The sequence below is a fragment of the Lottia gigantea genome (genome assembly GCF_000327385.1).
Source record: "Lottia gigantea unplaced genomic scaffold LOTGIsca_7, whole genome shotgun sequence".
In the NCBI taxonomy this organism is placed as follows: Eukaryota; Metazoa; Mollusca; class Gastropoda; family Lottiidae; genus Lottia; species Lottia gigantea.
The window spans coordinates 1,891,798-1,918,360 of NW_008710370.1; the positions used below are offsets into that span (position 1 = coordinate 1,891,798).

At 34.8% G+C, this 26,563-nt stretch overlaps 6 protein-coding genes across 6 annotated transcripts; 3 read left to right on the forward strand and 3 right to left on the reverse strand.

Moving 5' to 3' along the window:
• Positions 1 to 1,809: 1,809 nt before the first annotated feature.
• Positions 1,810 to 2,272, forward strand: LOTGIDRAFT_154985 (hypothetical protein; the record flags this gene model as incomplete). The annotated part of the gene is made up of 2 exons (XM_009065494.1): positions 1,810 to 1,944; positions 2,009 to 2,272. 2 exons carry the CDS (start codon positions 1,810 to 1,812, stop codon positions 2,270 to 2,272), a joined length of 399 nt encoding a protein of 132 aa, XP_009063742.1.
• A 755-nt stretch (positions 2,273 to 3,027) lies between these two features.
• LOTGIDRAFT_154986 (hypothetical protein) lies at positions 3,028 to 3,609 on the forward strand (the record flags this gene model as incomplete). Its single annotated transcript, XM_009065495.1, has 1 exon — positions 3,028 to 3,609. One exon carries the CDS (start codon positions 3,028 to 3,030, stop codon positions 3,607 to 3,609), a length of 582 nt encoding a protein of 193 aa, XP_009063743.1.
• A 1,174-nt stretch (positions 3,610 to 4,783) lies between these two features.
• On the forward strand, positions 4,784 to 5,517 carry LOTGIDRAFT_154987 (hypothetical protein; the record flags this gene model as incomplete). Its single annotated transcript, XM_009065496.1, has 2 exons — positions 4,784 to 5,168; positions 5,297 to 5,517. The coding sequence occupies 2 exons, from the start codon at positions 4,784 to 4,786 to the stop codon at positions 5,515 to 5,517; spliced, it is 606 nt and encodes a 201-aa protein (XP_009063744.1).
• Positions 5,518 to 6,610: 1,093 nt separating this feature from the next.
• On the reverse strand, positions 6,611 to 7,228 carry LOTGIDRAFT_154988 (hypothetical protein; the record flags this gene model as incomplete). Its single annotated transcript, XM_009065497.1, has 1 exon — positions 6,611 to 7,228. One exon carries the CDS (start codon positions 7,226 to 7,228, stop codon positions 6,611 to 6,613), a length of 618 nt encoding a protein of 205 aa, XP_009063745.1.
• Positions 7,229 to 13,249: 6,021 nt separating this feature from the next.
• Positions 13,250 to 13,923, reverse strand: LOTGIDRAFT_154989 (hypothetical protein; the record flags this gene model as incomplete). Its single annotated transcript, XM_009065498.1, has 2 exons — positions 13,250 to 13,440; positions 13,656 to 13,923. The coding sequence occupies 2 exons, from the start codon at positions 13,921 to 13,923 to the stop codon at positions 13,250 to 13,252; spliced, it is 459 nt and encodes a 152-aa protein (XP_009063746.1).
• Positions 13,924 to 17,745: 3,822 nt separating this feature from the next.
• Positions 17,746 to 18,159, reverse strand: LOTGIDRAFT_154990 (hypothetical protein; the record flags this gene model as incomplete). The annotated part of the gene is made up of 1 exon (XM_009065499.1): positions 17,746 to 18,159. The coding sequence occupies one exon, from the start codon at positions 18,157 to 18,159 to the stop codon at positions 17,746 to 17,748; it is 414 nt and encodes a 137-aa protein (XP_009063747.1).
• Between the last annotated feature and the right edge of the window lie 8,404 nt (positions 18,160 to 26,563).

The following is a 26,563-nucleotide window of genomic DNA, read 5'->3' on the forward strand; positions in this document are numbered from 1 at the left end:
TCCTATCTATATACTCTTATACTACTCTTTTGCCCGCAGCGCCCGCAAGCCCACCAAACAAACAACCCCACCAGGCATTCAGTTAATAAATCCGGGGTACAAGTTTACCAACCCCCAAGCGCCCCAGGCCAATAATATCTTTAAATTAACTCATTTAAAAACAGAATGAGTTTAATTTTAAAAGACGATCAACACAAATTCGAAGGAGAGGGATTCTTCTCAGCTCTATCATCTCTCATCCCCAAAGTAGCCAACTTTGTCTCGAACAACAAATCCCTCATTTGCTCAGGGCGCAAGCTCTTGGATCTGTAGCAAAAGTAAATATAAGCGAAAAACAGTGAAAAGATCTAACGAGTTGAAAGAATTACAACATATAAGAGAACTACGAAACAGGAGAATAGAACAACAAGAAAGAAGAGGAAAAGGTCTTAAAATTATTGGATAAAAATGTCAATGATAATTGCTCAAACTCCTAAAACTTATTTCGGTTCCGACATTCAAAAATCATTAGGTTCTCTTACTTGATTTCCATGGGCAAAATACCCCGGAGAAAAACATCTTCCCGGTCATAATTATACTGGTCCAGGTACAAGGTTAGATCTGCGATTAGACCAAAATGATAAACCAAAACCAGGTGAAAAACCAGTCAATAGAGTTGACGCCGCTGCACTTAAACACGACATACTATACAGAAATAAAGACACGAAGCAGACAAACAAATGATAATCGAACTTGAAAATATTCCAAATCCAACTTTCAAAGAGAGAATTCAAAAAGCATTAATCATTAAACTCTTGAAAGCAAAGATGAAAATGGGTATGGGAATAGCAGATGAAATACACAAACAATTTAGAAACTTAACTGATTAATGGGAGGTAACACTGTTTTTTGTTTACTTCAAAGTAAAATACCAACCAGTTTATACACAGTTAGTTGTCTAGAGTATTATTGATTTAATAAATACCTTTAACGCCTAGTAACAATCACTCCTCTATTGTTGACTCGATATATATCACGCTATAATTAACATATCACACGTGCATCGTCAGCACAGTCTAGACTCTCAACTGTAAGTAGTGTTTCAATTTTTGTTACGCTGGAAGATTAGCAATTTAATCATACAAAATCAAAGTATGTTCTTTCTTTGATTTAATCATAAGACGAGAGGGTGGAATTAAGATGATATGTTATTTGTTGTTTTTCAAAATATCCATTTTGTTCTATTCCAGACAGAAGTTTAATAGATGTCAACATTTCATATCACGAAGAATATTTAAACCATCGCAGGCAGTGGGGGATACTACCAAACTTTGTGACAAATTTCGAGGTTTTAAAATTGTTGATACAGATTTTGAAAAATAGAACAAGTGCTGAAGAACAAGCGTTTTGGAAAAGGATAAAATATGTGACGTATATCTAGCGATTCTACTAGGAGCTGTCGTGACCCTTAACCCTTGAACTATGACTGGTAATAGTGTAAGAGGGGGGATAACTCTGAAGTATATCTAGCGATTCTACCAGGAGCGGTCGTAACCCCTTAACCCTTGAACTATGACTGGCAATAGTGTAAGAGGGGAGATATCTCTGAAGTATATCTAGCGATTCTACCAGGAGCGGTCGTAACCCCTTAACCCTTGAACTATGACTGGCAATAGTGTAAGAGGGGAGAAAACTCTGAAGCATATCTAGTAGAAGTGTATATCAATGTAATTGATAATGTTTTAAATTTCGTTGTATTTATTAAAACTTACTTGGATTTCCATGGGGGTAAATTGGTTTCAAATAATAGGGTAAAACCTATCTTTAAAAATGGCAGAAAAAAATTACAGATTAGATCCGATCTTTCAATTATATGATCCAATTTGTTATTCGTTTAATAAGAAAAAAGAGGATTACATTATCATATCACCAACCGTTGGCTCTAGGTCTCAACTAAATGATGGGGTAGGGTCGCTTTCGAGATTAATTCATTATCGAATTGGTTGCTTCTTTCCGATGCTTATTTCAGATGCGATTTCGTGTACCACAAACCAATACAACGTTAGAAAACAATTTCTTTCCATCTTTATTTACTGAAATGGTTTTGGAAGCTGGTTCAAATCCCATAGAAACCATCAAACACCCTGGGGAATTTGACACAATGTTGAAAACAGTTCTATATCCCAAAAACTACGATTCAGTCTCAGGCTGGATACCCGATGTTGGCGATGGAAGTGTTTTAAAAGAACCGGTAAGAAATCTTGCAAATGATGCTGATTTAACTAGAGTGTGAGTTGTTGCTAAAAACACAATAGAAAGAGTAGCACGAGCAGCTAATCATGGATTCGAAAAACGAGTACTTCAGTATAATAATGTTGTTGAGAATAATAGGTGGGGTAATTACGTAAATTGGAAATTATATCTATTATTCGGTCTGTTGGAACACAGAAAAGTTTCCATAGGGTTACCATATAAAATTCATCTACAAAGAGAAATCACTGATGATAAGATATTCTTTGGAGAGAATGCTTCAGATGCAAAATTAGATATATCGAATATCGTTATAACAACATCAATTGAAGTAGAAACGAGAATATTCAACTCATCCCTAAAGATATTGAAATAGCATTTCTTCGTCGTAATACAATAGGCAGCATAACTTTAACTGGAGAATCCACTACATGGCCAATCACTAACACTATTAAACCAGCAAGATATTTAATGGTTGGTTTCAAGAACTTAACAGATTCTCAAACGAATAACAATAATATCTTTAGAGTAGCAATGAACCAAATTCAAGATCCTATAATCCGTAAAGTTCAAGTAAGATTAAACAACGATAATTATCCTAACCAACCTTTAACAATTAATCCAACCACAAAGGATTATAATGATTTATATAGAAACTATAAAAATATGTGTGAATTATTTGGAAATTCACCTCAGTTTGAATACGTAGATTTTGCAATTAATCAAAATTTATTTAATTAAAATATCCGACAGAAGGATGATTCGTATAGAATAATCATTCAAATTACCCTCTTAAAAATGAAACCAGAAACTTTAGTAAAAAGAATAATAGAAGCTTTCGAAACGGAATCACCAACTACAATAACATACAATGGTAAAAAGATTAAAATATCTAAAAAAATTATTGATAAATATAAACATTGTAAAGTCCGTGATGATATAGATTTGGAAAGAATTGACAAGAGTGTAAAGGAAGGTGGATTTTTACCTTTCCTACCTTTAATATTTGCTGGCCTGGCCGCAGCAGGAGCAACTGCTGGTGGGGCTGCTTTGATAGCGCAAGCCATCAACGCCAAGAAAGCAGCTGATGCTGAAAAAAGTGAAAAACGTAGACATAATATGGAAATGGAAAAGATAGCACAAGGTTCAGGAGTAGCAGATATATTAGGGACAGTTAAAGAATTTGGAAATCGATTTAGTGAAGAAACCAAGAAAACTGTTAAAGAGGGCTTAAGCAATCTAATAGATAAAATCGACACCGGAGAAATGAAGGTCAAACATAAGGGGAATTCTATAGTTTTTAAAAACATACGTTCTGGAGAGGGAATCTTTCTTTCAAAGTATAAAGGAGAAGGAGTGATTTTTGGAACAAAAATATAGAATAAAAAATGGGCAGAAAATTTCATCATTCAGAAATATTTCCTAGTAACTCAATGCTCATGTGTATTTGTGGAAGCTCAGGTTCTGGGAAAACTTATTTGACCTTTAACATGTTGACAACACCAAAACTTTTAGATTTCGATTCATTATATATCTACACAACAACACCAGAGCAATCGTATTATCAATTCCTCAAAGCTTTAGAATATATACCAAAGAAAGACGTTCAAGACATATTTAAATATTATGAAGACAACGATGAGATAGAAATAAAAGATATCTTAGATACATATATAAAAGAAAAGAATCCATCTTTCAATTCAACGGACATAAAAGTTTTTCTTACGAAAAATGTTAATGATTTAGATTTGTCTAAAATTGATAGTGAGCGAAAGAACTTAATTGTGTTTGACGACTGTGTAGCATAAAGAAATCAAGCCGTTCAACAAGAATTCTTCACGAAGGGAAGGCATCACAACTGTTACTGTATTTACCAATCCCAATCTTTCTACGGTATGGATGCAATGTTCATTCGAAAACATGCAAATTGTTTTTTATTATTCGAATTGAACGACAAAAATTTATCTCAAATTATTCAGTCAATTAATCAAGGAATAAATAGAGATACATTTCAAAAGGATTGTAAAGCACAATGGAGAAACCCAGATGTTAATGGATATGTAGAAAAACCTGCAGGTGAAAGAGTTATGACAGATATATGTTAATTTTATTTTTTGAAAAATGAGTAGTGATTGGAATAATATTATAAAAAGAAATAGACAATATATCAAAGCTAAGAATAAAATAAAGACCCAAGTTGAAAATAACAGATTACAACAACTTGGATTAACAGAAAATCTACAAACTCTATTTCAACCAATATTAAAAAGTCAAGAAGATATTACAAAGAGACGTGACTCCCATAGAAGCTTCACCTCATAAAGATCACTCCGAACCTATTGAATATGGTGGTTTTATAATTAGGACATTAGAGGATATAAAACGTTATTTTTCAAATCCAAACCCAGATTTACCAAAGAGTATTACACCAATTGTTGATAATGAAGGGTTATTGTTTAATGGATTTAGAATAAGATTTAGTGCAAATTCACCAATATTCAAAATCGATACAAAAGACTTTATATTTACATTATAAGGAGGATTAATAGATTTAATGAATGGCGGGGATGTTGATATTGCTGATAACAAGGATTTAGTAGAATACTCAGAATTTCTACATATGATAAGAAAGACGGGGCCCGAAACAAGAAGATTAAAAGAAGTTGATCTATATGTAAAAGCTATTAATCAAGATGATGAATATGCTGAAGACAATCCAATCATACAAGATATAGACAATCCAATCACACAACAAATAGACGAATTGGAAGAGGAGATAGCTAGAGAAAACTGTGGACAAGGTATAACATTCATATCCGACAACAACGAGGAACTACTTAATAGATTAGAAATAATATTAGCAGCAATGAAAGAAGGTCATCGTTCAGACAGACAATATAATGAAGTAAATTGCATATTAAAAAGATTCCTAGAGAAAGGTATTATAGATAAAAATGATTATAAAAGCGTAAATGATAAAATTATCCAATAAAAATAGTCATTGAAAAAATGCCAAATAAAGAACAATTATTCGTCATCACCTCAAATAACATTAAATTGTCTCTAGATTATGAGTACGAACTCGATCGCAATGAAGAATATGAATTGGGATTAAAATATTTCTCTGTTTACAATTCCATTAGAATTATCAACGAAAATAATAACCAAATGAAAATATCAACAGATAACGGAGCTACATTCAAAACCATAAGTTTACTACCAGGAAGCTATGAATACGTAGCCATAAACGAATATCTATCTGAATACGCAAGGAAGCGTGAGCGGTAAAAACAATATTGAATTCGAAGGTAATTTGAATCTGAACAAAATAAAATTGATATTGAGAAATAATAGTCAAGTTGATTTCAATGTAGAAAATTCTTTGAATACTCTATTAGGATTTGATAAGCAAATATACACACAATCCACTTTAACGCCGCATAAAGCTAATATCGAGAATGATATCGACATCATTAATATTCACTGTAATATAATAAATGGTGGATTTTTCAATAAACATAAACACTGTACCGATTGGATATAGAATTATAGAGAAACCATTTCAAACAACATATTTACCACTTAATTCGTTCATGATTAAAAATATAATCTGGAAATCAAAGATGGTAAAAATAGGTTTATTGATTTTGATAACGAGGAAATTGTTATTCAACTTAATTTAAAACAAAAGAAATGAATTTATTGAGTTATTAATCACTCTTCATTCTCTTCATAAATATATAGGTAATCGAAATCATCAAATTCATAGTTTTCATCAAAACTATACTCACCTTTTTCACTATAAGGAAACATAATTCCTTCACTATTTGGTGGTTTTCTCTTTACAAGATTCAAATAACTTCTAAAAATTTTCTTTTGTTTATCATCATCCTTTGGAATAACTACTCCATTCGTGAAACTCCTTTCCCATCTTTTATTAAATTCATTCGACACATCATGTCCACTAGCCAACTGAATATAATCTTCTACACTTGTCTTATTATTAGAATAACCCTTAAACGTTTACTTTTCTTTTAAAACACCATCAGAAGTTAGAATGATATTATATTTGACTTTTGGCACTAAATATAAACCAAATATGATTCCACCATCACCATAATCATTCTTGTCTTTACAATATTCATTTTCAGATACCAACCCAGCTCGATTTAATTTATCCCAATTTCTAGATGAAATGTATAAACTATCAGTATCGGTATAGTATATTTCAGGTTTATAAAATCCATTTATTACATGAATGAAATTATTCATTATTTTTTTACTGTGAGGTAAAACGAATGATCCCTAATGACTAGGTGTTAGTCCTGTAGATTTAGTTGAGTGATCTTCAGCAGTTATCTCTTTTTCTTCAATTTCTGTCTCAACGAGTATCATTTATTTTTTCATAGTTTTTAACATGTGAGTCGAAGTTAGCCTGAAAAGTTACTTCATTCCACAAATGATTTCTTGTGTTTCTATCCTTCTGAATAGATTTACCATACAAGGAATTGCCCAATAATTTCATGCAATTACTACCTACGATATTACCTTCTCGTTTATATTTATTTATAAGATCTCTTAAAATCAAAATATAATTTCTATAGGATGGAGTTTTAAAATTTTCTTCATATACTATACCATCTAATATTCTCATAATTTGTCCACCGGCTTTAACTATTTCTTGAATATCGACCGATGTGAAAACATCTGAACAGAAACCATTTCTAAACCTGATTTTACTCCCAGTTTCCTTTTTTCCTTCTTTATTTGTGAAAGTGATATTATCTTTAGCTGGTATTGGTTGGAAGAACATGTTATAGGGATATTTAAACCATACTGTTAAAATAGCTGTTCTAGGTCTAAATTTCTGTTCATTGAAGAGTTTTAAAAATTTTCTTTCTTCTCCTGGTAGGAACGGTCTAGCACTTTCCGCTTTTGGATATTCACTGTCTAAATCTGACATTGCTGAGGCGTACAAACCATTAGCATCAAATGCCATTAGTTTATTTCAGTTTATTTTTTTAAGTTTTGAATTAACTTCTGTTTTGTCTTTTGTGCTCACGCTGTATTCTTTGAATAGATTAATTATGTTATCTTTTCTTGAATTATCACTTTGTGTTTCACTTTGTGAATTATCACTTTGTGTTTCACTTTGTGAATTATCACTTTGTGAAAGTTTTCCTCATTTACTGATTACCTTCACAGATTTTTTTTTTCAGACCAGTTGGATGACAACAACAGAGCTACTTGTGCACAGGCTATCATTTTACACAAGAGAGAGTTTTTGTTTTACTTGTTATAATTTTTCACATCATTGTTAGCGTTATTTATCACCTAAATATATATTTTTGCATTTTTCATCATAACTTTCATCTTACTTTATATATCCCCAAACCCAGTTTGACTTATTTGCATAATTTGATCCCAACATTTTCACGCTAGCATATACAGTTTCCTCCTGTTACATCCGCTGTACATTCCCTTCTAACCCCAAGTTATTTTCATTATGCTCCCCAACCACAACAACCACTGGCAAGAAGCCAGACATAGAAACACTAATCGTCAACAAAACCAATATCACGTACCCTACAACGGCCCTGTCTTCCATCGACCTCTACCACCTACCAATCGCCGACCACCAACCAACCCATCCAGCTATATCCCACCCCATCGCCGACCTACCTACAACACAGCCTACCAATCAAGAGGTAACCATCGACCTGACCAACAACAGAAAAGACTACCAGACCACCGACGCCAACCAGTCCCCACTCATAAGGAGGAAGAACCCTTTGTGAAGGTGTTCTTCCAAGTTTTGCAGTGCCTCCATCAAGGCAATCCTTACCCTTCAACAGCAAGGCCAACCAGCGTTTACCTTCAAACGCAAAGTCTCAAATTTGGATAGTTTTATCCGTCCAGCAATGAAAACATCAGCTGTCGACGCGAATATTAGATCCCTCAATCGGACATGGCTCTGTAAGGTTACGCAGGTCCTGATAGACCATTACCAAACCACACTTCAGGAGAAGCTGACCACCATTCGTACCAAGTCTTTATCATCACCTGCCGTCGACCGCAGCGTTTCTCATGCCCTGTCCTGGGCCCGTCGCTCCTATGGGAAACGTCTCACTCAAGCTGTAATCTCCAAATTCTACCAAACAATCAACGAAGCAAAAGCCAGAGTAACCATATCTCTACCAACTGAAATGGACACTACACCTGCACCATCTAGAGCAACCACACTGCCGAACCAAACACCTAAACGAGCCCGAAGTTCACCTACTCCTAGTCCAGCAGACATAGGTAAACGCTCTCGTAGAGAGGGCACACCCCTTCTCTTTTAACTTTCAGACTCGTCTTCCCCTTCCACACCATCTGAATCTTCACCACGTGATCCAGGATCCGCCAACCTTTCTTCCTTCTGTGCGTTTCTGGACCAGCAAACCACCTCTCAGTCTCCATCCAAGTCGAGACGTGTATCCAGACCTTCCCCCCCTCGAACCAGATCCCAGTCCGTTCCCAATGCTACAATTCTAACAACTACCAAACCAGTACCAATCACACCGTCCGCTACCAAACCATATTATCACCAAACCAAGGACAAATCATTATGGAAGCTACCTGCTCTAAAGAAATCTACCTTAATAATTGGATCATCTAACCTGAATCGAATTACCAAAACCAGTTCAGACACCGAAATACATTCTTACCCCGGTGCCCAAATCCATCACATACAGTCAATCCTGGAAACATACGACCATGATCCCAAACCTACTACCATTATTCTTCATGTAGGCCTCAACAACCGTGATCAGCTACCAAAGACCTCCTTTAACCAAGCCCAGAAATTAATCGCCACAGCCAACAAAACCTTCCCAAACTCCAAGATCCTCTTCACATGTATACCCATTTCAAATAAAATCTTGAAGAAAGCACAACAGAACCTCAGCACTCTCAACAACATGATGATGGAGTCCAGTATCAACAGCGCAACAATCTTACCACCCTACGAAGAAGAATTCGAACCAGTTGATAATCTTCATTGGTCTCCAGAAACAGCAAACAGCATCTATTTGTTTTGGATACACCAGCTTCAAGCATCGAGTAAGTCTTTAAACTAATTACTGGGGATAAAAATACTGAGAGGCCACAGCTAGGCCAAACTGTACCCCTTCAGCATTCAATCTTTTAAGTTTATTCCCACACCAAAGATAGCTAACTTGAATTATCTCCGACCATCCATTGAACGATTTCAACGAAATCTTAGCTGCACATATTTTTTTCGAAACCACCCCCCACGTGGTGCTAGAACAATGTATATTCCTAAATCCACGTGGACACCCCCTCAGGCCTCCATCCATCCTGAAATATTGAAAGCATTTGCGAGTATGAATAGCCAAACAGTGAACCTTTCCATAACACACGAAAAGCCTAATCTCACACGAGTGGAAGGTGAAGCGTTAAACTTACTTAAGAAAGACGATAGCATTGTTATTAAAAAGAGTGACAAAGGTTCATGTTGTGTCATTCTGAATAGGGAGGATTACGTTTCAGAAGCAGAGAATCAACTGAATAATCCTAAACATTATGCCATTTTACCGAAACCAATTTTCAAAGAAACTGCTAACATGATTAATAATATTCTTGCCGATTTAGTCAAAACTAGTTATCTCAAACAGAAACAATATGACTATCTGTCTGCCAAACCTGATTGTCGCGAGAGACATTTGTACACTTTGCCTAAAATCCATAAGAATCCAACCAAGGAGTGGTTTATCTGGAATAAAATCCCTAAAGGCCGCCCGATTATATCTGACTGTGGTAGTGAGTCATATGCAGTGTCAGAATACATTGATCATTTCTTACTACCTCTAGCATGCCAACATCGCGCCTACCTTAAAGACACAACCGATTTTGTCAATAAAATAAAAAATCTTCGAGTTCCCTCTAATGCTATTTTAATTTCTATCGACATTTCTTCTATGTATACCAATATCGATAACACTACTGGTTTAACGGCAGACCCGATGATGCAATTCTACAGCTTTTAGAGATTTGTCTTAGTCGAAACGATTTCACATTTAATGGTAAAACATATTTACAAACTTCAGGGACAGCAATGGGCAAACGATTCGCCCCTTCGTACGCAAACCTTTTCATGGCAGAGTGGGAACGTGAGGTGTTGCCCCTCTGTCCATTTGACCCACTTTTTTACGGACGCTTTTTGGATGACATTTTTATGGTTTGGACTTATTCTATCGAACAGTTTTGGGAATTCTTTGAAATTCTCAACAACCACCATCCTTCTATCAAACTAACCGCAAACGTGAGTGACAAAAGCATAGACTTTCTCGATACCACAGTCTTTAAGGGAGATTCCATAGCAGAAACAAATAAACTGGATATTAAAGTGTATTTCAAAGAAACTGATACTCATCAACTCTTGCACAAGAGCTCCTTTCACCCAAAACATACCTTTTCTGGTATAATTAAGTCACAAGTTTTACGATTTCATCGAATTTGTACAAGATCTTCTGATTTCAACCAAGCCTGTACGATTGTTTTCTCAAAACTGAAAGAGCGTGGGTACTCTAAACGATTTTTACGAAACATAACAAATTCCACCTTAGCACAGATAGCAGCTAAAAACAGACTTTATGCCGAAGTACCTCCAGGTTTAAGAAGTGCTCCATGTTTGTCCAGTAGATGCAAAACATGTCCCTTTATATCAGAAACTCATTATTTGGTAAGCAACTCTACGAATAAAAGGTACCCGATCCAGGAACATCTAACATGTGAACATTCGAATGTAATATATTTAATTTCATGCAAGAAATGTCCCAAACAATATGTAGGAGAAACTAAGAATAATTTACGAACTCGCTTTAATGCTCATAGGTCAGACATCAAATTAAAGAAAGACAAGCCTGTTTCTAATCATTTCAACCTCGACGACCATTCAATAGACGATCTCACCCTAATCCCAATTGAGCGTATAGAAATTGACTTGCCCGAAGATGAAACTACCAAATTCCGTCAATCTAGGGAGGCCCATTGGATTGAGACATTGAATACATCAAGACCTATAGGACTAAATATTCATCATAATGTAGGCATAGCACCCTTTGTTGTCCCGTTTAATACAACCAGCAATCGAGCAAGCAAGATAGTTCATGCCCACTATAAGAGCCTTCAAGAGAAATTCCCCCATGTCTATAAGCAGAAAATGATAGTTGCATATTCAAAAAATAAGAACTTAAATGATAATATTGTTCATAGTAAACTAAAAACAATCAGTACATAACAGATACTATACTTCTCGCCCATTGGGCGAGTTATTTTTTCTAATTTCAGATCAGAATAAGAACAGAAGAAAACCCAATATCAAGACCCTTAATCCTAATTTCTAAATAAAGTGTCTACTCCACCCTAGGCCTGTACATTTGGGAGAATCAAACCCTCCCTTCCCCGAAATCTGATTATGAACACTTCTGCCACAAATATGGCTATCACCATTTACCCCTCTTGCATCTAACATGAACTGCTCCACACCTACGTTCTGTGGTATTCCATATTCTTCCACAGCATGACGAAAAGTCTCTAATACAGTATCAGATTTGTTGTTATTGCTGATATTTAGATAAACTGGCAACCTTGAGAAACCATCTATCCCTCCATGTATTACTAGCTTCCAACTGAAATTGAAAAACTCATAATTATACAACAATAATTCTAAAGGCCTACATTGTGGGTACTAGCTTTGACTGGACTTTAACAATACCAGGCATTTAATATGAAATTCCAATGATCTGCTTTACACAATCAAATTTTCAAAACAAAATAAAACCTATTCTTTTAACAATAATAAAACTAGAGCCACACGTGGCACAGAGTGGGACCTGCAATTGTAGCAAATTGCAAAAGACCCTGAAAAAAATCAACCTTCGACGATTATTAGGTCAAGTGCAAGAATAGTCTAAAGTTGAGAAATTTTCATTTTTTAGAAGATTCTAATACCAGAAGTAGACGTCAGACCTCACAAATGAAAGTATCAGCAGATAGCCAAGGTCAATGACCTTTGATCTTGTAAAGGAGAAGGTCTAAAAAGGTCAAGATCAAGAGATATATGTCATCAAAATTTCAAATTGCACACAACTATAAAACCGGAAGTTGACATAGGACAGCAAATATAAAAGTAAAAATAGATAGCCAATGACGTTTGATCCTACAAAGGTCGAGGTCAACAAAGGTCAAGGTCAAAAAATAGCGTGTGTGAAAACTTTTTGACCTCATTTGCATATTGCTAAGAGAAATGTTGAAAATGATATGTCGAAAATGATATGTTTAAAATGATAATACCAAAAATGATATGTCGAAAATGATATGTTTAAAATGATATGCAGAAAATGATAACACCAAAATGATATGTCGAAAATGATAATACCAAAATGATATCTCGAAAATGATATGATTAAAATGATAATACAAAAATGATATGTCGAAAATGATATGTTTAAAAAGATATGTAGAAAATGATAATACCAAAATGATATGTTTAAAATGATAATACCAAAATGATACGTTTAACTGATAATAACAAGATGATATGTAAACGTATAATTAGTGAGGAAATGACAAAACACATTTGCTTTATCACAATTTACTAAAGCAATATGACAAAGTTGACGGTAACATAATAAGTATTAGACAATTTAACAGAGCATCTTATTTTGACCCAGAAACCCTTCATACTATCTCACTATTATCATTGAGTTTGCTTTCTAATGCGGCTAATTCATCTTCATTCATACCTGGAATAATATTATCTATTAGCTGTTTAAGATCTATTTTTTGTTTTGTTATCTTATCATCTAATTTAGATATTAATGATTTTAAATTTTCTAATTGAGTTTTATCTACTAAATTGAGTAATTGTTGTTGAATGGCGACTATTTCACTATTATCATTGAGTTTGGTTTCTAATTCAGTTAATTTTTCTTCACTTATACCTGGTTTAACATTATCTATTAAGGTCTATTTTTTGTTTTGTTATCTTATCATATAATTTAGATATTAATAATTTTAAATGTTCTAATTGAGTTTTATCTACTACATTAAGTAATTGTTGTTTAATACCAACTATTTGTTTTTGTATTTCACTATTATCAATAAGTTTAGTTTCTAATGTTGTTAATTTATCTTCACTTATACCTGGATTAATATTGGCTATTAGTTGTTTAAGATCTATTTTTTGTTTTGTAATCTTATCATCTCAATTAGATATTAATGAACTTAAAGGTTGTAATTGAGTTTTATCTACTACATTAAGTCATTGTTCTTCAATAAAACTTTTCAAACTTGTTACTTCTTGTTGTAACTTATTATCATCAATAAAATATTTATTATTTATTTGTCGTTTGAAGTACCTTTCACATCGCCTGTTCTTTCTTTTAAATGTTCTTTATTTACTTTAATCAAATTTAATTGATCCATTAAATATTTCTTGTGAACAGCATCATAATCATTTTCTGGTAACTTTAAATTAGTTATGGTAAAATTATTCATATCTAAATCACCTTGAAGTTTGTCTCCAATTTGATCCACAAAGTAAGGTTTTGCTTTATTTATCCATGCTGTTGTGTTAGGTTTTTTAGTATCTAAAGGTAAAGAACCTAATCCAAATTTATTCGCCATTATGACCATATTTCATCAAACACTTTGACTTTTAAAAAATGTTTCTTTTTTCTAAATTCTTTATGAATTTCATCCGCCAATCCCATACCCAATTTCATCTTTGCTTTTAACAGTTTTATGATCAGAGCCCTTTGAATTCTCTCTTTAAAAGTTGGATTTGGAATATTTTCAAGTTCGATTATCATTTGTTTGTCTGATTCGTGTCCGGATGTTCTGTCTTTATTTCTGTATAGTATGTCGTGTTTAAGTGCAGCTGTGTCAACTCTATTGACTGGTTCTTCACCTGGTTTTGGTTTATCATTTTGGTCTAATCGCAGATCTAACCTTGTACCTTGTAGGATATTTTGACCTCCTATGGCGGTTACTACATATGCCAGTAGCACCTGATGCGATGGTTCATTGTAAGAAGACTGTATAAATGGATATTATGGATTTATTATGGATTTCTTCGAATGGAATTTACAACGTCATACATAAAACAACAGAAAGAATCTATCTTCATAACTATAGAGTTCGTAAAAGGGGAATAATTATAGTCTTGGTTGATAAGTCTCTCTCACACTCCCCTGATAGCCATTCGAATGTCCTACATGAAAATGGATATCACAATAAACACTTATAGGTATAGAATGAGCTAGATTACTATATTCAACTGATAGAGGATCGATAAATCAATGACTGTCAAATTGTCCATCACAATTGGTTAATCGGTTTATCCATTCCTTTCGCTTAGCATCAGATTGGATTGCTGCCAAATGACGTGGACGTTGACCTGGCATAGGTTCCACTGGATCTGGCACAATTGCTTGTGGTTCAATTGGACGTGGCCTTTCAAGATCCTCTACCGTGTTTGATTGATGATTGACTTCTAATGGATATAATAGTTGGATAGGACGACGAAGAGTAAATGACTTTCCATGACCGCTAACTCTTACAACCGCACCTCTCGACAATCCATCGGTTCCAGTAATCAGTTTCTCGACTTTGCCTAGCTTCCACAAACTACGTGGTTGGTGTTCATCATTGACAATGACGATATCTCCAATTGAGATGGTGTTTGAAGTTTGACTCGAGCTTGTTCTGTGACTATTACGCAATTCCAAGAGATATTCTACCTTCCACCGAGACCAAAAATGACGCAACACAATGTTCATATGAAAATGTCTCTTTCTCAAATTGCTAGGGCGCTCTGGGTTATAATCTTCATTGAAATCTGAACGTTCACTATCTGGAAGGCCTAACAAACGACGTCCATACAACAAATGAGATGGAGTTAATGGTTCCTCGCAGTCTTCGGATGACACATGAAAGGGGTCTACAATTTAGAATTGTCTCTATTTCAACTACTACGGTTAGGAGTTCATCATAGGATAACTTGGCATTTCCGATGGTTTTCTTTAAACACCTTTTTGTTGATTTAATGAGTCTTTCAAAGATGCCACCCCACCAGGGTGGTTTTTCCAAATTGAATGACCAGTCTATACGATGATTCACACAATAATGTCTTACAGGAGAGTTATCTGAGAATAATCTAAGGTATTCAGAAGCCGATACAAATGTCTTTGCATTGTCCGATATGATTTGTACTGGAAAACCGAATCGCGCCACAAATCGTTTGAAACATCTTAAGAAAGTATCTGTGGTTAAGTCCGGCATCACATCGAGATGAACAGCTCGCGTAGAACAACACGTGAACATGGCTATCCAGACTTTCGTAGAATCTCGATTGTTGTTCTTCACAAACAAAGGTCCCGCAAAATCGACACCTGTATACGAGAAAGGTGGCGATTCATTAACTCTAAATGAAGGAAGTGGAGGTGCGGTTAACACTGGATAAGGTTTTCCTTCAAACTTACGACAAATAATACATTGATGAATCAATTTTCTAACAAATTGGCGTCCTCGGATTAACCAAAACTTGGATCTTAATTCAGTCAAAGTTGACTTAACACCACCATGCATGACACGAATATGACAATCCTTAACGATCAAACTAGTTACATAATTATTAGAGTTCAGCAATATAGGGTATTTTGATGAGATGGGGGCAATTTTCAAGTTCAGAATTGTGGATTATAGGATTAACCTCCTCACTTAATTTGGTTTCACACTTCAACACATGGGTTGTGATTAAGTTTGTATTTTGATGTGGATCTATATCTGCCGTGTGTAAAGGGCCTGAGAGTACCCAACCTAACTTGGTATATATTGCTGAAGGTCCATTCTCCCCCCGTATTATATCTCCAGTTATTAGACTCCAATATTGATCTGCACCGATAAGCATGTCTATCTCTACACCAGATTCCATATTTGAACTATCTGCAAACTCAAATTCTGAGAGGTGTGGAAAATATCTCTTAGCTTGAGATATGGGTTGAGATGTCAAGGGGTCACAGATCAAAGGGAAGACAAAGGCACTTAATTGAATGTCACCACAAGAGGAGTGCATATTAACATAAACAACATCTACAGTTTTGGTTGACTCTTCTGTGGATCCAAATGTTTTAATTATAATGTCTTTCTGGTCAACTGTGGGTAGTTGGAGGAATTCTCGAACTCTAGTGGAAAGATAAGTTCTTTGGCTCCCACAATCCAAAATAAGTCTAATTTTAACCTTCTTATAACTCTGATTTGGAGAAAATATAACACTTTCAGCGGTCTGAAGTAAAACAGGTGTTGTTGATTCCACATACAGCACAGTTGCACCATTTTTTGATGAATCTTGAGATAGTTATTTTGAGCCGATTGATAATTTTGGTTGTCTCCCCTTAATTGATTATTGTTCTGAGGTTCATGGTTTAATCCATTATGGGCTTGTTGAATATGTTGATTGGAATAAGGATTACTTTGGTATTTAAAATTGGCACCATTATACTGTTGATTACTATTCCATGACTGGGTGTTTCCTTGTTGAGATTGTGAACCATATGAGTGAATCTGGGGACAGAGGCTTATGTGATGTCTACCACTACACCTATAGCAAGTCTTGGCATCACAGTTTCTACCGAAATGGTCCTTTCAAGACAAATAAAGCATTTTCTTAATTTTCTCAGGATATCTTTTCTAGCTTCAATGCTAGTAACATTCCTACAGGAATTTGAAGCATGTGGTTGTCGACAATAAGTACAAGTGGGCTTCGAAGTACCTTGATTGAAATCTGTCGTCAATAAAGCTGTGGCTGTACCCATTTTACCATATTTATAGGATTGTGGACTTCTTGATGAACTGACATTGGTTGAATGTGATTTGTGATGATGAATGGAGGCTCTTTCATGGGCTTCAACTTCTTGACACAAAAGTTCCATTAATTTGTCAAATTGCCAGTCATCACCCTTTAGCTCTCTACTCATAGTAAGAGAATCTCAGCTGGCAGTTTACTGAGAATTATTGATGTTAACATACAGCCATATGATGATGATGGAACCCCTAATGACTTTAATGCTCTAATCTGTGCCTCAACTGAATCATACAGCTTTCTAATATTTACCACCATCTTTGACCTCAATATTCATCAGAGTTTCCATGTGTTCTGTAATGATCGCCTGTTTATTACCAAATCTTTTGCAGAGGATTTCAATAGCTTCATGATAATTTTCTGATGTTAAGGACAGACCATTAATGGATTGAGCAGCATCCCCTTTTAATAAACTGTTTAGGTAATTGAACTTATCAATGTCTGGTAAATGAGGATGTTTATGGATTGTGGCTTCAAATGAATCCCAGAAGGATGACCATTGATCTAATTTACCATCAAATTCCTTCATGGTGAGTTTAGGTAGTTTAAGGTGTGATGTAGTTCTGGATCTGGGCCTATTAATTTCATCAACAGGTCAATTTGCTCCTTGAATTGGAATGATTAGAATGGTTATCATATGTGGTGTGAACCTGGCTTGTATCATGATGATTGTGTTGTATTTGTTGAGTAATTTGGGTTGAAATAGTTAATTTAGCTATGGACATTTTAATATTGGCAATGGCTGTGCGAATTAATTCTGAATACTCATCTGCTTGTCCAATTTCGTCCTCTATTTCATCTTCGTTGACGAGGGCAAGCAGATCATTATTAATGTCACAGAGGATAACTTCCTTTTCTTGAAGGGTTGATACTGTAGCCTCAAACTTTGGCACAAAATCTGGTATTTTGGGATATTCGTCCGCCATGGATATAAGGCGCTTGACTGAAGTTCTATGTCCACCTCTAACTCGCTTTTTACGACTTATTTCTTCTTTTGACATGATTAATATGTTCAGAAAACTTGCAAATGTTCACTGAAGTGCAGTGCAGGCTTTTTTACCGCCAAAAAAGTCAGAATTTTCACACACCTTTATGATGAACTTTCCGATAAATTCCGTCTCACTTGGACCATGTAGGATATTTTGACCTCCTATGGCGGTTACTACATATGCCAGTAGCACCTGATCGATGGTTCATTGTAAGAAGACTATATAAATGGATATTATGGATTTATTATGGATTTCTTCGAATGGAATTTACAACGTCATACATAAAACAACAGAAAGAATCTATCTTCATAACTAAAGAGTTCGTAAAAGGGGAATAATTATAGTCTTGGTTAATAAGTCTCTCTCACATACCTGGACCAGTATAATTATGACCGGGAAGATGTTTTTCTCCGGGGTATTTTGCCCATAGAAATGCAGGAAGAGAACCTAATGATTTTTGAATGTCGGAACCGAAATAAGTTAGGAGTTTGAGCAATTATCATTGACATTTTTATCCAATAATTCTAGAGTGTTTACGAGCTAAAAATTGAACGCGTTTTCAAGAACAAGGGCAATAACTCATACTAAATATTTTTTGATTCTTCTGATTTTCAATAGGGTTCATCCTTGGTTGATTACCAACACTCATGCCAAGTTTCGTTAAAATCTGTCAAGAATTGTCCCTTCTAGAGTGTTTACGAGCTAAAAATTAAAGTTTTGTCAAAATCTGTCAAGAATAGTGTCTTGTAGAGTGTTTACGAGCAATTGTGGACGGACCGACTGACGGATATGGGTGACGACAATATTCCCCCCGATTTCATGTGTAATAAATAATAAAACTTGACATCAAATACCATTCTACCATCCTTTTAGACTTGGTAGAGTTTGATCGTTCATTTAGACAATCTTATAAATCAAGCGAAATGTTTGTAGAGGAAGTTTCCTTGCTGTCCAAAAACCTTTTCATGCTGTCAAGCACCAGGGGAATGTCTTTATTTTATGATGACACTCACAGTTTTGAAACAGCCGAGTTAATACCAAGTTTCAACAAACTTCACAATCACCCAAGGATAAACCCTATTGAAAATCAGCGAAATCGAAAAATATTTAGCATGAATTATTGCCCTTGTTAATTTTTAGCTCGTAAACACTCTAGAAGGCACAATTCTTGACAGATTTTGACGAAACTTGGTATGAGTGTTTGTAATCACCCAAGGATAAACCCTATTGAAAATCAGCGAAATCGAAAAATATTTAGTATGAATTATTGCCCTTGTTCTTGCAAACGCGTTCAATTTTTAGCTCGTAAACACTCTAGAAGGCACAATTCTTGACAGATTTTGACGAAACTTGGTATGAGTGTTTGTTATCACCCAAGGATAGACCCTATTGAAAATCAGCGAAATCGAAAAATATTAAGTATGAATTATTGCCCTTGTTCTTGAAAACGCGTTCAATTTTTAGCTCGTAAACACTCTAGAAGGTATAATTCTTGAAGGATTTTAACGAAACTTGGTGTGAGTGTTCGTAATCACCCAAGGATAAACCCTATTGAAAATCAGCTAAATCGAAAAATATTTAGTATGAATTATTGCCCTTGTTCTTGAAAACGCATTCAATTTTTAGCCCATAAACACTCTAGAAGGCACAATTCTTGAAAGATTTTAACGAAACTTGGTATGAGAGTTCGTAATCACCCAAGGATAAACCCTATTGAAAATCAGCGAAATCAAAAAATATTTAGTATGAATTATTGCCCTGGTCATTGAAAACGTGTTCAATTTTTAGCTCGTAAACACTCTAGAAGGCACAATTCTTGATGGATTTTAACGAAACTTGGTATGAGTGTTCGTATTCACCCAAGGATAAACCCTATAGAAAAATCAGGGAAATCGAAAAATATGTAGTATGAATTATTGCCCTTGTTCTTGAAAACGCGTTCAATTTTTAGCTCGTAAACACTCTAGGAGGCACAATTTTTGACAGACTCTACAAGTCACAATTTTTTTGTTCATAATCACAATTGACATTAGATGTCATTATTTTCCTGAGAAACTATTTTGGTTAACAAATAAGAAAATTTAATTTAATCATTTAACATGTCCCTAACCAGCCACCATACATGTACAGCATCATAAGATACTATAAATAGACCAAGTGGAAAATCCAAGACAGATATCCAATCATAGCTTAGTCATGTGACATCCCAAGATGCAGCAGTTTATCTGATTTCATTTTATAAATGTCATTCAAGAGAAAAGGTTTGCTTAATCATTTCATTTTCACCAATTGTGCTGATACAAAAATGAAATTAAACATGGGTCATAGGGGAAAGGTTTTGTTTCTTGGAAGATTGAATTGAGTTGCTGGATAAGTAGGCTACTATAGGAATATAATCTGCAAATACACAATTCATGACAGACTTATTGAAATCACCCAAGGATAAATCTGATCAAAAATCTTGTAAAAGACGTAATTTTTATTCTCCAAAGCAGAAGTCTAAAACAAATTTGAAAACTTGATGAAATTGATCACAATCAAAACTAAACCTTTTGAAATATAGTTATTGCCGTTATTCTTACAAATGTGTTTGATTTTTAACTTGTGATGGCACAGTTTGTGATGGATTTGGGTATAAGTTGAATATTTCCTGGTGTCTATGTTTGCTATTTTCTAACAAATATTCAATTTCAAACAAAGCTATCAGTGGGCGTATATTACCTTGCCTGGCAAGCTATCTTTTTATACGGCGGCATGAAATGGGGGGCGTATATTGTCGTCACCCATGTCCGTCGGTCCGTCCACAATTGCTCGTAAACACTCCACAAGACACGATTCTTGACGGATTTTGACAAAACTTGGTATGAGTGTTCGTAATCACCCAAGGATGAATCCTATTGAAAATAAGAAGAATCGAAAAATATTTAGTATAAATTATTGCCCTTGTTCTTGAAAACGCGTTCAATTTTTAGCTTTGTCAAACTGGTTTTCTGGATATCACTCCTGGTATGCGAACAACATCGCCTGCTTTTAAACTTTCTGCCTCTCTGCTTCCTCTGTCAAAATAGTGTTTCTGTCGTTGTTGTCTGTCATGTAATTCGTTGTAAGGATTAACCACTTTAGGTTTCAACAGTTGATTGGTGGTTGGAAGCTTAGTTCGTAAAGTTCGACTCATCAGTAGTTGAGCTGGCGAGTAAGACATTCCTACTACTGGAGAATTTCTGTATTCTAAAAGTGCTATGTGAATGTCTTTTCCTTCACGATCTGCTTTCTTCAACATGCGTTTTAATGTCTGCACATAACGTTCATTCATGCCATTTGATTGAGGGAATCTTGGACTTGATGTAGTACACTTAATACCCCATTCTTTGGCAAAAGTCTTGAATTCGAAATTATCATATGTGCGAACATAGCTTTCATGTGATTGATTACATTACCAACTGTTTTGTCTTTTCTTAGGAAAACTTATTCAGGATATTTTGAGTAAAAGTCCACAATAACAAGATAATCATAACCTTTGAATGTCATAATGTCACTAGCTAATTTCTGCCAAGGTCGTTCTGGTATTGTATGTGGAATCAGCGGCTCTTTGGGTTTGCTGTTTCTGAATTCTAAACACGTAGGACATTTACCAATAATATCTTCTATTTCAGATGACATTCCAGGAAAATACATAATTGATCTTGCACGATTCTTGGACTTTTCTGCTCCTAGATGACTTTCATGTATTAGTTTTAACATATTAGGAATCAAAGATGAAGGAATGATGATACTTATCACGGAATACTAATCCTTCAGCTTCATAGATTTCATCACGACAATGCCAATATGCTCTGGTCTTGAGTGGAGTGCTGGATTTACAGTCTGGCAACCCATATTTAATCAGTTGACGTAAAGACTGAAGTACTGGGTCATTCTGCGTCTCAGTTTTGATATCTTGTATTTGAATAGCGCTTACAGGAAAATCTTCTATTAAACTGTAAACCATTACTTTTACTTCCATGTCGTCTGTAGTTTCATCAGATATGTTTGTAAGGTATGCTCTAGACAATGTGTCAGCAACATATAAATATTTCCCAGGTACATAATTCAAGCTGATTCTATACCGTTATAATTAATTTGATTAACATACGTTGAAGTCGTGGTGATGTGTCTGCTATAGGCTTCTTTATGATTGATGTTAGAGGTTTGTGATCCGTTTCCGCCTCAACATCTTTACCATAAATATACTGGTGAAATTTGGTTGTTGCAAATTGAAGAGCGAGCATCTCCTTCTCAATTTGGGCATAATTCTTCTCACTAGTAGTAAGAGATCTCGATGCATATGCGATAGGTCTACCATTCTGTAGAAGACATGCTCCTAGACCTTCTTTTGAAGCATCTGCTTGAATTTTAACAGGTTTGTTTACATCATAGAATTGTAAAACAGGTTCAGCTGTCAAAATGTCTTTTAACTGTTGAAAAGCGTTGTCATGTTCTGGTTGCCATGACCATTCAACATCTTGTCTTAATAAAGAACGTAGTGGAGCTGTTATTTCAGATTCATTTGGTATATATTGAGATAAATACTTGATCATCCCAAGTTCTTTGTAAAGCTTTCTTGTCTTCTGCCTTGGGCATTTCAACAATGGCTTGAACTTTGGTTTTGTCAGGTTTTAAACCTTGGGATGTTATTAGATTACCCATATACTTGACTTCACTAACTTTATACTGAATTTTATCTTTGTTGAATTTAATGTTCTTCTCACGAGCTCTCTCCATCACTTTACGTAGAATAGCATCATGTTCTTTCTCATTTTCACCTGCTATAACCATGTCATCAGCTATGACGAAAACACCATTAATATCACCAAAAGTCTGCTCATTACGTCTCTGCATTACTTCACTAGCTGATGATATGCCAAAAGGCATTCTTAAGAATCGTTTTCTTCCCCATGGGGTATTGAATGTTGTTAAATAGGATGATTTATCTGTTAATTTAACTTGCCAAAAGCCATCTTTTTCATCTAAAACAGTGAATACTTCTTTACCATTTCTGTAGTGCTCTATCTGTGACATAAAATTGTAGATTCTTCACTGTACTGCCTATTGTACACTTTACTTCTGTTTTACCAATTGGTCTGATTTTTGAGTTACCAAATGCATGTAAAACTGTGTTGGTTGTTCGCGGTAGTTGACGAGGATTTATTTTCTTATACACTGACAAAGGTAAAACATTGGTCTGTGCTCCAGTGGCTAATTTGAATCTTACAGGACCAGTATTCTCTAAATTAACATCAACATGCCATTTATCATCACTGTTGAGACTTCCAACAAATAGGTTACTATTAGTATCTACTGTATTGATGAAGAGTGTATCTTCATAACTATAATCACTGCTATCAGAGTCTACAGTTTCATGAAATTCATGTACATCTTTGGTTCTTGTTTTATTAGTACTATTACATACCCCTGCAAAGTAATTTCTTCCATTACATTTCTTGCACCTTTTACCCCAGGCTGGACATTTCCTTGGTTGATGCTCAAAACCACAGTGATCTGTGATATGCAGAATGTTTTCTTCTTGAAAAGTTTTGTATGCTATCTACAGCAGCAATTTCACCATTCATAGTTTTCATTTGTTGCTTGCTAGCTTCAGCTGCTCTGGAATTTTCAATAGTCTTGTCTCTTTGATCTCCAAATTCAAATAATGCAGCTTTTGACTTCAATTCTGTCACCCAATGGTCTATAGATTCACCTTCAAGCTGATTACGTTCCCAGAATTTATCTTTCATATACTTCATTTGTTCTAGGCTGACAGTAGGCTTTAAATTTTTCAATAACCGTTTCAACTGCCGCTCTATCTTCTCCTGCGCCATAAACAAAAGTATCATGGATATCGACTGCCTCTGGGCCTGCAGTGTGTAAGAAAATAGCCACCTGCACATCATTGTCTTTTTCGGACAATTCTGCAGCCTTCATATAAATTCTGTACCTTTGCTCCCATTTTCTCCAATTCTCTGCAATGTTTCCACTGAAACTCATGGGCTGGGGAGGCTGAATTTTCTCCATATTTCTATTTTTCACTTCTGACAACCATGTGACAGTTGTGTTATGGAGGACATCATTTTGTAAGTACTGCACTGAAGCTTTATTAAATAATCTGATTGGTTGATATTATCACATGATCACAATAGGTCACATGACAATAATAAAGAATAATAATTTAAAGGTAAACACTTCAGTATGCTACACTGCCAATGTAACTTTTTCCAAAGGTGTAATTCATATCTTTAAATTATTTTCCTACAACACCCTCACGAAGTATTGAAGCAAATTTGCCGCATCCATTTTGATACTCTTCAGATATGGAAAGACTGCTAATAAGTAAGCCTGTTATGCAGGCAATAAATGAATGTTTACAGCCTACAGTAAAATTACGAAACGATTTTATGAAACGAGTTTACATAAGAATTAGACATCCAGTCTTTCATGATAATTTACCGTTAATTAAAAATATTTTTGAAACAACGTCTATGTTATATAGGCCCATTATAGACAGATTGACACTATAAAATACTATGAAGACAAGGTTTCCTTTTATTATACGCTCACATGGAATTGTGGACGTATATTGCCGTCGCCCCTGTCCATTCACATTTCTTGAAAGCTCGATAAAGGCTACAGCTTTTATGGGATCGCGATGAAAGTTGGTATGCATGTATTTGTATATATTTATGAGATCTCGATCTAGTTCAAAATTAGTAATAATCGGATGAACAGTTTCAGAGTTATTGCCCTTGGCTTAGAAAAAACGCGTCAAATTTGGCTTGTAGGCACAATATAGAGACTTCCTTTTTTTTCTGATCTTGATTAAACTTAGTATGCATGTATATATTGATGAGATCTCGGTCAAGTTGGAAATTGGTAATAATTGGATGAACGGTTTCGGAGCTATTGCCCTTGATTTAGTAAAAATGCGTCTAATTTGGCATGTAGGCACAATAGAGACTAGAGTTTTTATCTGATTTTGAGGAAACTTGATATGAATATATATATTGATGAAATCTCAGTCAAGTTCGAAATTGGTAACAATCGGATGAATGGTTTCAGAGTTATTGCCCTTGTGTGTACAGCGATGAGACATTGTTCATGTTTGAATTTGATGAACTGTTTCAGGATTTTGCCTTGACTTATTGATGACTTTAAGATTATTTAAAAATTCATTATTAAGCCTCTAAAGATTTTGTTATCATTTCTGACAGCTGGTAGTGGCCGTACGTTACCTTGCCTGGCAAGCTATCTTGGTAAGAGTAGGGCTTATAGATCAAATTACCATCTTAATTGGGGGATTAATTAATCAGGCAATGATAGAATTATTACGTGATGAGATTAATGTGTGTTACCGGCAATCAAGATACAAGTAATGATAGATATTTTGTTTATATATAGTATAGATTGGACATTGAAATCATAGGTCCGTGAAAATTTGGTCAGGAAAAAAACAAAAAATCGATAGAATTGAGTATCTCGTCGGTAGAGCGGTGGACAACATGCAAAAGCCGTAGAAACCTGACAACATTGGTAGATTACACATGTATGAGTGTTGGATTGTTGGATGCATACTTATTTAACCAATGGTAACTATTAAACACAAATATTAGCCGCAGGACGAGTGTATTCTAAGACTTTAATCAATTTGAAATTTTTCGAGTGAAATTTAGACCTGATGTTCGTCTGAATAGTAGAACTTTCCCTACTTTAAACTTAAAAGCATGAAATTTGACACAATTTCGAATTTCAATATTTCACAAATGTTAAAACAAATCTTGACTCAAAAGGACTGACAGAGCATTTGCCATTGACACTATAACACATTGGGAAAACAGCATCTCAAAATGTCAATAGTCAAATGAATCCAACCCTTCCAAAAAATGCCAACACTCTGAAATGTAAAATATATAGGCAATACAGTTCAATATTGTCACATATCATAGTACCAGGTTTTGTGAAATACAATTACTACAATATAAACTTAAAACATCCAAAGGATCACTTTCAAAGTCAATAGTAATATAACACCATTCATCATAGTACTATTAACAGTAAATTATATATAGATATTTTAATTATAATTGATCATTATTTTTGTCAGTTATCTGACTAAGGCCTCTCTTAGTCAAATGTAATTGACAAAGGGTTAGTTAGATATTAGACCATTTTGATATTATGTTTTATGATTATCAGACAAACCAAATATAAGGCTTAGTCAAAAGTGTTAGGGACTTAATCAAACCCTTTTGACTAAGGGGGGTTAGTCAATTGTTAGGCCATTTTAACAAAATGTATTGTCATTGTAGATTCCCCCCACTTCTCCCAATGTTACATACTAAAATTCCAATAGTAAAGCTTAGCATAATCAAAGACATTTGATTAG